Here is a 12532-nt window from a genome sequence, read left to right on the forward strand (position 1 = left end):
TTCTACGTTACAACCACAGTAGCAAGAGTCCGTTTTCACTTTCTATCATCTATCTATCGGACCTCCTTATTTTGCGCGGTATGTAAGCTTTAAATAGCTGGCGCCATCGTAATGTCCACTCTTTTACTGACGAGGCTTCCTATCAACTTCGGAGCTCCTGGAGCAGCACCATCTTGCTGTTCACAAGACGTCTCTCGCTCGTAGGTAAGAGCTGCCGGCTATTTGCAACTATCTTTAGCCGTTACACATACGAGCTATGTGCCGGTTTCTTTTGAGTTATCCCACTTTCCCTTCCGTGTTAGTTACTTCGTATATTCTTTTCTTTCAGCTTTTAACTATCTCCTTTGGATCAGTATCATCATACTGCTCTTAAGTTTTTGATTCTTAAGGTAAGATTTTCCTTTAAAGCATGTCAGTATCCCCTGCCGCTACCCCCAGTATATATGCGCTGGAGAATGTTAAAACAATCTCGCGTTCCTCCTGCTTTCACGTAGCATCTCTTTATTTACAGCCCTAACATATCCTTTGAATCCTGACTCACAGTGAATTAAGAAGTGTACAATTACTACGACCTGAGAAGCCTCAGTCATCTATATATTTGAAGGTATATGTCTAATGTTTATCGGTTTTGACAATACCTGATTAATCCGTATAAAAGCGGCTCACTGATAAATGTCCGTTAGCATAGTTTAAGAAGCACGTTTATTGACATAAAGTATTTGTTTGCGATTTTCTTCTTTTTTAGACAAAAATCTGTGAAAATATTCAGACTTCCACATCGATTGAAGTATTGCTATTCACACAACTTCAGAACTTGCATCCATATATACGAGGTGATTATTTTGCACCTATCCATTGTATAACGTATTAAGGACAATCAGAATTTTGCACTATTTCACGAGTATCTTTTCCAGATCCTTTACTCCCTTTTTCCCGCCCCCCCATGCCCCCCCCAAACCCTCTTTCCTTCTTATCAATTTCCTATTCTTTTCTTCTCATTTATAGCCGTATTCTACTACTATGTACATCATCACTACTACCATATAAACAACCAACGTGTCTTCTCTTTTCGACATTTTTAACCAGGTAAATTTATGACTATATTATCACTTGTCTCACTTTTATAGTCTGACATTAGCAACTAGCCACCGACTATATTTCTAATTTTGGATTATAGGCCAATACCTACTTATGTTATTATGGATAACGCGTTGTCTTTATTTATGCACCTCATCTTTTTTTAAATATAACGACTATGCAACCAAAGTACACAGATGCGTATCTTCGTATCTAATCCCTCCTTATGACGTAATACATGCAATACATCCTGTTTAAATGGCTGGTCTTCATATATAGACTGGTCATTATTAACTCCCAGTTACCTATCTAACTATACCTACGTCATTTCGGTCTTTCTATCTATCGCATGAAATTAGGCAGACCGTATATAATCAGTAATTACATGGCTCTCTGTGTTCAAAGTGACAGTTTTTTCAACATCATGTTCATGAGTGCATATTTTATCTATCAGGAATTAGCCTTTATCAAGCGGCTCTGACTAAGCAAGAAGTTATCATCGATTGGTTGTGCTAGTGATTTGAAAGTCAATACTGCTAATGTAAGTTTATTGATTTGTACGACATAACTAACTATGATTTAAACTAGTTCATCATCATTTCTTCCTCTATGCAGGATTTACTTATAACATCTTTCCATGAAATGAATACTGTACCATCCATGCATTTTTGTTTATCTGGTTCTTTGTCCTGCTAAGTACTACACTGTTTCTGTATGAATATCTGTCTATCATATGACAATATGTGACCAAATTTATAGTCTAGACCTACTAGATAGTAAGGTTTCTTGAATTTTGATTTGTGTAAGATTTTTTTAGTATAGTTGATGATATGTATTAGTTATGCTAAACAAACTTTGTGATCTGATCTATATTTTTCTTTTTAATAATGTTCTTTCAGAGTTTCATCTGTGACTCCTGAGGAAGGCGAATTTCTCTGCCGAAACGCGCGTTGAGTGTTTATAAATAATTCTACAATGTTCCCTATGTCATTGATGATCTTGAATGCATTATTATTTGGTACTTGTCTGATCTATATGCGAATATGATTTATATGCCCTGTATTTATCGTGTTTGAAGTCTGTTGATGAATTTTAATGTACTATATTTTTACTGTATCATATAGTTTGACTTATGTGTCCGAGTCTCTATATGATTTTTATCTATTTAATTAAATATATATTTTTTAATATACATTTCATTTTTTGATATTCCTTTTCTCTACTGGTCTTAGACTAATTGTTCACATACTTAGCTGATGGCCTAGGAGTTTTTTTCCACATTGATATGTTACATATGAGACAGACAGGGAGGGACATTCCAAACATAGGAGTTTACCTGGGTTGCCAGTTTGTAATTCCTTTGCAAAAGCTCATCCGTCGTTTTGGTCCCATATGCAACCGCATTGTGCACTTTCAGAACACAGACATGACCAGGGTTAAAGATGGGTACAAGGCCGTAAATCACTTTACTTCGAAATGCTTTACGGTGGACCCCTTCTCCGAAGTGCAGCTCTTCCGTCGAGATCTTTCCTTGTAAATTGCCACCAAAATACCTGTCGCAGATGAAATCTTCTCTGAAAAAGAGTTGATTGAATTCAATCTCTTCCCCTCCTGCAAATAATGAAGTAATCAAAATAAATAGCTGATGAAATTAGGAATATTATAGGCAAACAGTTAGGAAGCTAAGTCTACGTACAGTATAGTGGAAAGGAAAGGCAGACTAACAATCTCATATATCAGGTAACACTACTCAAGGTAGTTCAGATAGACATACTATTATGTCTTTCAAAGGAGAAGTGTTCATTTGCAGAGAACTGTGTCAAGCTTTAAACAAGCAACAAACAACAAAGTGTTGGAAGTGTGGAGTAGTGTGGCTTACTGGTTAGAGGCGGTAGACCCAGAAGCAGAGGTCGGCCTGGGACCAGGGTTCAATTCCCGGCGCGGCAGGGTGTTGGGGCCAATGTCAGCGGGCTTGATAATTCTCGCCTTCGGTGCCACTCTAGCCATGGGCCCCACTCAGCAACTCTGGGCATTAGCTTGCCTCATCTCCACAAACGGCCCCATCAACGCCGGGGATGCCTGGCTTCACCTTGGGGGTGCCCAACAAGGACCATCTCACAGGGAAAGCCAGGACGGGTTCCCCAGCGGTATACAGCGCCAGGAAACCTATGGGTAGCAGGGCGCTTTATAAGCTCAAAAACATTTACATTCGGAAGGAATAAATGGTTAATCTCGGCCGCTGGGGCCTAATATCAGACCATTGTTTTTAACCGACTATGCATCTCCAGAGAGACAAGCCATATGCAGGTATTAACAAGAGGAAATATGTTTATTTCTCAAAAAAGCCACGCATTGCATGTGTGCTGCTGTGCACAGCAGACATCCATTGCGTGGGATCCTTCTGAGTTTGCGGGGCATACAAATATGTTCTGTAAGGGTATGCCTCCAGTACAAAGGCAGAGCTAGACTGTGCGCACTCGCCTGTGCACCTTCACCCCAGCTGGGCCTCTCACTGTGATTCCTGTTTGTGCTCCAGCGCGTGTAAAGACAGCAGCAGTGGGACAGTCTTAGTAGATGTGACTCTGCACTGTATTTTCCCATTCGCTCAACTAACCACAGCCAATTTGGTTGCTGCACTGTGTTGCTTTAACACTTAGTCATGCTTGCCCTTCTCATCTCCTCAAGATGCGCAATAAGGGCTGAAACTTTGATTTTTATAAATTGATGTATTTAAATAGGTACAGTCTTGAGTACTGTTCATAAAAAAACAGAAAGTCCAAGACTAAAGAAGTTTGGGGCATATTATCAAGGAGGTTTATCTCCGCTTTTTTGGCTTTATAAGCCAAGAAAGCGGAGATAAAATTATCTCCCTATTACCTAGCTGTCGCTAACACCAGTTGGCGACAGCTAGTAGGAAATAGCGACCTTCTTGGGCCCCACTTTGCATGTCAGTGATATTTATCACTAATGACATGCAAAGTGGGCGTGCCAAGATGTTAGCGACTCGCTATCTCCTATTACCAACTTATGGAGATATTCGCGCTGAGCGCGAATATCTCCAAAAGCTAACACCTGCCCTGAGCAGTTCTTAGCCATGTTATCCAATGGGAGGTGGATAACATGGCTAAGAGCATTAGCTCGATAATGCATGAATATCGCTGACTTTTCAACGATATTCATGCATTGCGGCCGTTTTTTATCGTATTTGCGATAAACCTTGGTAATACCAAGGTTTATCTGCGATAAAAATCGCCGCAGCTCAGCGGTAAATTTTTGTCTCTAACCAAGCAATAGCGATAATTATCGCTATTGCTTGGTAATATGCCCCTTTGTCCCCAGAGACACATCACTGGATACGTTTAGGATGTCGAATTCGAAATCACAAAGCAAATAAAACTCTCAAGTAATAATAATAATAAATGTTTTTAAGGAAAGAATGACCACGAATACGCCTCCAGATGAATTTGGTCCAGATAAAATCTATTTCAAATAAGAAACAATGAGGCACAAATTCCGTCTGATGCCGCTATATTCTCTCTATGGCAAAATGTTAATATATGTGGCATACGTTTTGGTGTCTTTTCCCTTTATTTAAGAGAGATCTTTTATGGAGCGTGGGTGGCAATTAGTGGAGCGAGGCAATTGATAGTCTTGGGAGCTATTGGCCATCAGCCCTAAGCAATAAAGTTCATACACCCTGTAAGGTTAGTTAACGAAAACCCTCTCGCCATTAATTCTGCAAACAGTTTATGAAATTTCACTTGTTTATATCTTTCTAGGTATTGCCATCTAGTGGCCTTTTGTCAGTTTTGCCATTGAAGAGCTTCTGTCTGTCTAGAATGTGCTAAGGTTTTCTGTAAAAAAAAAGTCTCTAAGCTTGGTTGCAGTGTGCTGAAATCTATCACCAACTGTAACCGTTTTTTGATATTTTGGAAGTTCTCGGACTTTCCACACTGACTATGAATAAACTATTTTTGCCCATTATTTCTTAAGCTTTGTTTTTTTCCCCGTTATAACTCTCCTTTCTTAAATGTGCCTTTATTTTTCATCTTTTACTGTACTTGGGGGCATATTTACAAGGGCTTTCACTCTCTTTCTATTATTCCTCTACTTGAGCGCTTAAACCTTGTGCGCAGCCTATGGCACACATATTTTAACACGTTCCATGCTGATGACGGAACCGCTCCGTCATCAGCTGTAGTTGGGCTGTGCTGATGACGGAGCGGTTCCGTCATGGTCCGGCCGCCGCGCCTGCGCGGCGCGTTCTATTGAGCGGGGCGGGCCATGACGGAACTGCTCCGTCACGAGCACAGCTCAACCGCGGCTGGTGACGGAGCGGTTCTGTTACCAGCATGCGGCTGCCCCGCCCTGTTAGCGCTGCGGCGGAATAGTCGCCGCAGCGAAAGGGTTAAGTCTGTCAGGGCTTACTCAACCCTTTATGCTTCTGAGGCCGAAAAGAGCCATACAACAGAGTTAGTGAATTCTAATAGTTAGTGAACTGTAATAGCACAAGTAAATGACATGTCATCATTAGCTTTGGCAACATCAAAAACAATTTGAGGCAGCTTCACAAAACGTATGCATTTGTAGCACAACTGAGATAAGCGAAATTTCCCAAATTTTGAGGATGCAAGTAACTTTGAGGTGCACTCCAGAAACAAACAACTTGGTGCTGCAGCCTGCCCGCAGAGGGGAAAATCCAAAGATGCTGGAATTTGGTAAATGTGCAATTGCACATTCAAGTTTTTATTATATTTTTTTGCACAAAAACACATTTTCTACCTGAAGAAAACTATTACTTTAAATACGCTGAAAAATATACAGGTAATTTTCCCAACTATCTATTTCATCACTCATTCTGAAAGTAGGTGTGCGTTTAGAAGTACAATGAGTGTTTGAAAAGTGAACACAAATGTTTATGAATACTCCAAGTTGTCACCTTGTAAATGCTGACCCCATTTTCATCTCCCATCACATTCCCACTGGATCATATGCTTTGTCCTTCTCTTACCCTCACAGCTACATGTTGTGTCACAAGAACACCGTTAAACTGAATTTCTAGATAATCTGGGTCTGTGAATTTCCACTTGTTTGGGCATTTAAGGTTCGAATCTGTGAATTTCCACTTTTGGGACATTTAGGGTAGAATCTGTGAATTTTCACTTTTTGGGGCATTTAGGGTCCGATTCGGTTAATTTCCACTTCTTGGGGCATTTAAGGGTACATTATGTGAATTTCCACTTTTTGGGGCATTTAACGTTCGATTCTGAGAATTTCCACTTTTTGGGACATTTAAGGGTAGATTGTGTGAATTTCCACTTTTTGGGGCATTTAACGTTCGATTCTGTGAATTTCCACTTTTTGGGACATTTAAGGGTAGATTGTGTGAATTTTCAGTTTTTGGGGCATTTAAGGTCCGATTCGGTTAATTTCCACTTCTTGGTACATTTAAGGGTAGATTATGTGAATTTCCACTTTTTGGGGTATTTAACGTTCGATTCTGTGAATTTCCACTTTTTGGGACATTTAAGGGTAGATTGTGTGAATTTCCACTATTTGGGGCATTTAACGTTCGATTCTGTGAATTTCCACTTTTTGGGATATTTAAGGGTAGATTGTGTGAATTTTCAGTTTTTGGGGCATTTAAGGTCCGATTCGGTTAATTTCCACTTCTTGGGACATTTAAAGGTAGATTATGTGAATTTCCACTTTTTGGGGTATTTAACGTTCGATTCTGTGAATTTCCACTTTTTGGGACATTTAGGGGTAGATTATGTGAATTTCCACTTTTTGGGGCATTTATGGGTTCGATTCTGTAAATTTCCACTCTTTGGGACATTAAAAGGTTCACTTCAGTGGGCGAAGAGTGTTAGGAATCCGCAGCATCATTCTGTCTGAATGTCCTGTGGCTGCGAGAACATGCTATTGTATGTAACATTCTCCTCCGCACGAGAACTCCCACTCCTACAAGATGTGAACACGATTTGCAAAAAGTCGCTGAATCTCATTAACAGTCATTAAAATGCTGTCAGACATAACAGGGCCTGTCACAGGTGTGCAGAGCGCGGCGCGCGTTTCTGAGAACTCTGCACCAAAGAGGACATAACGGGTTACAGAGGCAAACTTCTAACAACGTTTTTGTGAAAAATGTATTACAAATATACATTATACATTACTCTGTGAGATCATTCTGTAAAGAGAGACGCTTTTCTGCCAGAAAATGGATCATAGAACTAACAGATGCTCATACAGCTCTAGAGAGCATTAGCAATATTGTTAGTCCTGTAATCAATAAAATAAACTCACTAAATATCTATCCTTGTCAATGAGGCATGTCTGTTCCCAGAAAAACATGCTGACACTCAAGGGAGTAAATAGTACAATAAAAAATACCCCACTTTGTACCATATCCCAAATGGCACTGAGCGAGTAATCCATCCATCCATCCATCCATCCATCCATCCATCCATCCATCCATCCATCCATCCATCCATCTCTCCAACCACCCACTCATCCTTCTCACCATTGTTCTATGCATGCCCCCAGTCCTTCCTTTCTCTCATTTTCAAATTGAGGCTGATAAACCTCAAAGAGGTCATAAAAATCAATGTAAATGTTTTAAAACACAAAGAACTGTCTAGAGGCACCCGAGCCCACTCAAACAGCTAAAGTGGGGGCAGGCGGAGGAGGGGATGGGGGGCGGGGTTGCCATGACACCAATGCTACCTTGTTACGGTCATGGAAAGCGATCAGAAATGAAATAGCAATAAGTAATGTGCAATGTTGAATCTAGCATTAAAACATATTATCTTGTTTTGTTCGATCATTTGGTGATTTTTCGTACACTCTTTTGGGGTGTGTCACCATTCTGCCACAAAAACGCTGGACTGGAATGCGGTCCAAGTAATTACCAGTGGCTGAGATTCATTCAAGCATTCTACCCATCACTTTATTGCTTTCCTCAGTGTGATGCCCTAAGTGTGGGTCCGGTGCTCACTATGCCACTGTAATCAAGCTGCACCCTATTGAAGACGCCCAAATAGGCCATACGTGGTCTGGGTTGCCTGTGTTCCAGTTGAGAAGGGACCTGTCTGGCAATTCGGCTGGGCTGTTCCTATGGAAGCACCACCAAGGCTGACTGGCATACGGCTGGTTCCGGTCTGAGGCGGCAAGGTGGGAAAAAAATGATGGAATGCAATGCGGCTCAGAGTAATTACCAGTGACTGAGTTAATTCAAATATTCCACCCATAATTTTTCGGTTTTTCTCAGTACATTTTGAGTAATTCACTAACACTGGAGTTAGACTGTGACACAGTAATATTACTCTATCAGGGTGGTGCAGAATAACACTAGGATTAAGAGACCAAAATACCAAAAAGGCAATAAAATGCACTACAGTCATCTCGGTTATGAGTGCTTTGTTAAACAAGTAGGATTCCGCTGCAAAAACCCATGTACACATGAATTGCAATTACAAGTGGTGTGATATTTATCACACCGGGTAGGTACCAGGTACAATAAATACATTACCTCTAGTCCAAACTGTTGAAATATAAGGGGGGGAAATGGTCAGCAAACACCACGACATGCAGTTTTTAATGTAGAAAACACCAAAATCTGCAAGTTATGCTCTATTTCGGAAGGCTCAACTAGTAGTTGGTGCTATTTAATGCACTAGTTGAATTTCAATTCGCAGAGGATTTTATTAATGAGTACCATAAATAGCAGCTACCCCTTTGGGGTAACTGTATCCGTGGCTAGTGACTGCAGAGAGCACACCTACTGTGCTACCCGTGTTCCTGTATTTTGTGCATTTGGTTACCACCAATCTTTAGCAAGTGGTTAACTTGGTGATGCACTATGGTATTAACGTGTTACTGAAAACCGGATTCCCACATATAGCTACCCTTTACGCTCCCAGAGCTCTGTTTAACTCTACTTTCAACTGCTGCAATTAGCACAGGTAGAAGAGTGAATGAATGAAATAATGAATGAATCCATTTTAAAACCTATGTAATGTACACCACAAAGCAAAGTGCCACTTGGAGCAAAAACTTCTCATGATTCCTCAGTGTATTCCCTTTGCCAAATGTTGTATGTAAGTAAGTCAATTATTTATAGAGTGCGCAAATCCCTAAAGGCTTCTTGGCACTAGCATCAGACAACATGCCCAGTAGATGAACCTTATTATTATTATTATTATTGCAGTCTTATATAGCGCGTAGTTACCCTGGAGCATCCCAGCGCTTTTCGGAACGGAGGTAACAATCACGTGTGCTCAGGGTCAGCAGTTAACAGAAAAGATGTGTTTTCAAATGCTTGCGAAAACGAAGGAGACAAGTCTCAGAGCGCAAGCTTAAGGGGAGTGAGTTCCAGAGTACCGCAATATTCACAGAAAATCTTCTTACCCCTGTGCGGGCCTTTTTAACTCTAGGGGTCTTGAGCAGGTGTTTTTGATTCGATCGTAGGGTTCTGCTGGCCTTGTAAGGTGTAACCAGACTCTGCAAAATAGGAGGGCCTATACCCTGCAAAATTTTGTGCGCGAGACAGAGGGATTTAAATTTCACCCTTTCCCGCACCGGTAACCAATGCAGTGCCCTCAGTGCAGGTTTGGCCGACCGTGACATGGGGATGTTTTTAAGCAATCGTGCTGCAGCATTTTGAATATGTTGTAATTTATTCAAAGTTGCCTCAGGGCAACTTAATGTAAGGGAGAGCGCGCAAAGAGCCAGGTTTTGAGCTGCTTCCTCAATTTTAGTACATCTGATAGAGCTCTAAGTTTAAAGGGTAGCGAATTCCACACTTTACATGTGGAGAAGGAAAAGCTTCCACCACCCCGATGGACCTTGTTGAATTTGGGGATGGCCACCATTTTGGCTGCAGAAGATCGAAGCGTGTGCTTGCGAGTGTACCATTGGAAGGTTTTTCTGAAGTGTTCAGGTCCAGCATTATGAAGGGCTTCATGAGCCATGCACAGAGCTTTAAAAATGACCCGCTCGCAAATTGGAAGCCAATGAATGTTGATGATGGCTTGAGAGACTGAGCTGAGTTTGGAAAATTTCATGAGCAGACGAGCTGCGGCATTCTGGAGTGTCTGGAGTTTCCTCAATAGACATTGTTGAATACCCAGATACAGAGCTTCGCAATAGTCATTCCTAGGGATCAGTAAGGCAATAATCACCGATCTTTGGAGCTCTAGTGGAATAAAAGGAAAATTCTTCCTCAAGATTCTCAGCCGGAAGGAGCAGGACGGCGTGACCTGATTTATTTGTTTTTGGCTTTATTAACAGGGGAGTAGACCAAGGTTTTGAGGCCACCAGGAAGCAGACCAAATGAAGTATTCTTACCAAACAGAAGTACCTCAGTCATGTCTGAATTTAACTTGAAGCAATTTTCCCAGATAATAATTTGTTCCATGCAGCTGTTAAACTGTTTAGGTACCACCACGACATCATACAAGACTGAGACTGCAATCTGCATGTCATCGGCATAGGAGATCACAGAGAAACCAAATGATCGAATCAGGTTCTCCAATGGAGTCACAGATATTGAAGAGAGTGGGACTTAATGATGATCTTTGAGGGACCTCACATGCAAAGGAAAAAGGCTCAGATGTATATTGCCCTGCGATACCACTTTTCCTCTATCCACCAGAAAAGAACTTAAAATGGAAAGGGCTGACTCTCTGATACCTATGGATTCTAGACAGTCAATTAAAGAGTGGTTAACAGTATTGAACGCTGCCAATAGGTCCAGAAGAATCAAAGCCGCATTGTCACCTTGTCAACTAAGGACCTGATTTCTTCCATAGCAGTCATGAGGGCTTATTTGGTACAGTGATTGGGCATAACACCGTACTGAGAGCTATCTAGGATGTAGTGTTTGTCAAGGAAAGCCATGAGATCCATGTTTAATGCTTTCTCAAGAACCTTGGTTGGCAGAGGAAGGCGAGAGGTGGGCCAATAATTTTTCACATCTAAGGGGTCAAGTGAAGATTTTTATGAGTAGGGGAATCAACAATGCCTTCTTCCAGGTTGAGGGGAAATGCAGTGAGATCAAAATCTTATTGAGCAATTCAGAAAATTGAGCTGATACAGTCCCTGAGATGCAGTGAAGAACATTAAGGGGACATGGATCTTTAGGGGCACCTGATTTTGTAGCCTCAATGAGGTTGACAACTTTTTCACTGGTAAGAGGGGAGAAGGTTGAAAAGATATTAGATGATGGATTAATATTAACATTGCTAGCTTCAGTGGAGTTGCTATTCAGATTCAAGGTGAATTCATTGAAGATTGCATTAACCTTCATTGAAAGAAACTCAGCAATTTATTACACAAAGTTTTGTTAGGTTCTACGGTGTTTTTAGAGTTACAGTTGGCCCAAATGTTCACTGTTTTAAATAACTCTTTTGAGGAGTTTTTTGCAGAGTTGATTTTATTTGAGAAGTATCTAGGGGCATATTATCAAGGACAGGCGTTACATTATCGCCGCTTTTATCGGCAGGAAACTGCCGATAAAGTGGCGATAATGGCCTTGATAATATGCTCTATGAATTCCAATTGAAGCCCATGTTAGACAGTTTCCTGCCGATAAAAGCGGCGATAATGTAACGTCTGCCCTTGATAATATGCCCCCTAGTTTTTTCTGCTAGGGATTGATACCTTCTGATAAGTTGTTTATATTGGTTCCTTTCCTCAGGGCAGTAGTTATTTCCCTATTTTTGTTTCTGATGTCTGTATTTTTGTTTTAGTAATCTTAGATCTTGTGAATACCATGGGGCAGAGAGCTGCCTTCTGTGGTTTTGATCATCTCTACAGGGGCTAGCTGAGAAACGGTAGAATCAATCCAGTAAAAATAATTAGTAGCAGCTGTGTCTATGTTATTACCCAAAATGGCTTGAGACTTTAACAGAATATTATTTAATTTGGCAACGTCCATTTTTTGCCAGGGCGGAATTTGATCAAAGTAGGCACAGGATGGCTAGAGCTGTAGTTGGTAGCGTCTTTGAGCAAGAGAACAAAGCTATGTGGTCAGCCCAAGTCAGTGGCAAGGTTTTCTAAAAATTCAGCTCCTGATTACTAGTACAAACCCCATCAAGGGTGTGATTTGCCAGATAGGCCGATGAGTTTATTAGCTGAGTTATGTCAAAAACTGTGCATACTATCAATAAGGTGTTCTGTTTCTTTATTGTATGAAATCTCTAAATGGAAATTAAAGTCCCAAAGAGTAGTAAAATTAGGGCGACCCATGCATGATTAGTGAATGAATGAATTTTGCACTGGACTCGAGGGAATGATAAATTAAAATGCCGTTGAAGGCAGCAATATTGTTAAATTTGAAAATAAACCTAAGGGCTTCACAGTCCAGATGTGATAGGCTAAAATCAGGCTTAAGAACGTTTTGATAAATTATTGCGAACCCGCTGCAGCGTTCAACTGGCCAGTCCAGTCTGGA

The 12532-nt window shown here is 40.8% G+C and overlaps 1 protein-coding gene across 1 annotated transcript in view; it reads right to left on the bottom strand.

Moving 5' to 3' along the window:
* ALPK2 (alpha kinase 2) overlaps window positions 1-12532 on the bottom strand; it is a 618993-nt gene that overhangs the window by 67243 nt on the left and 539218 nt on the right. The window contains exon 10 of the mRNA XM_086960478.1: window positions 2414-2688. Coding sequence (XP_086816604.1) covers window positions 2414-2688 — 275 coding nt within the window. The remainder of the gene's footprint in view (window positions 1-2413; window positions 2689-12532) is intronic.

Source organism: Lissotriton vulgaris, chromosome 3_1, assembly GCF_964263255.1.
Source record: "Lissotriton vulgaris chromosome 3_1, aLisVul1.2, whole genome shotgun sequence".
Classification (NCBI taxonomy): Eukaryota; Metazoa; Chordata; class Amphibia; order Caudata; family Salamandridae; genus Lissotriton; species Lissotriton vulgaris.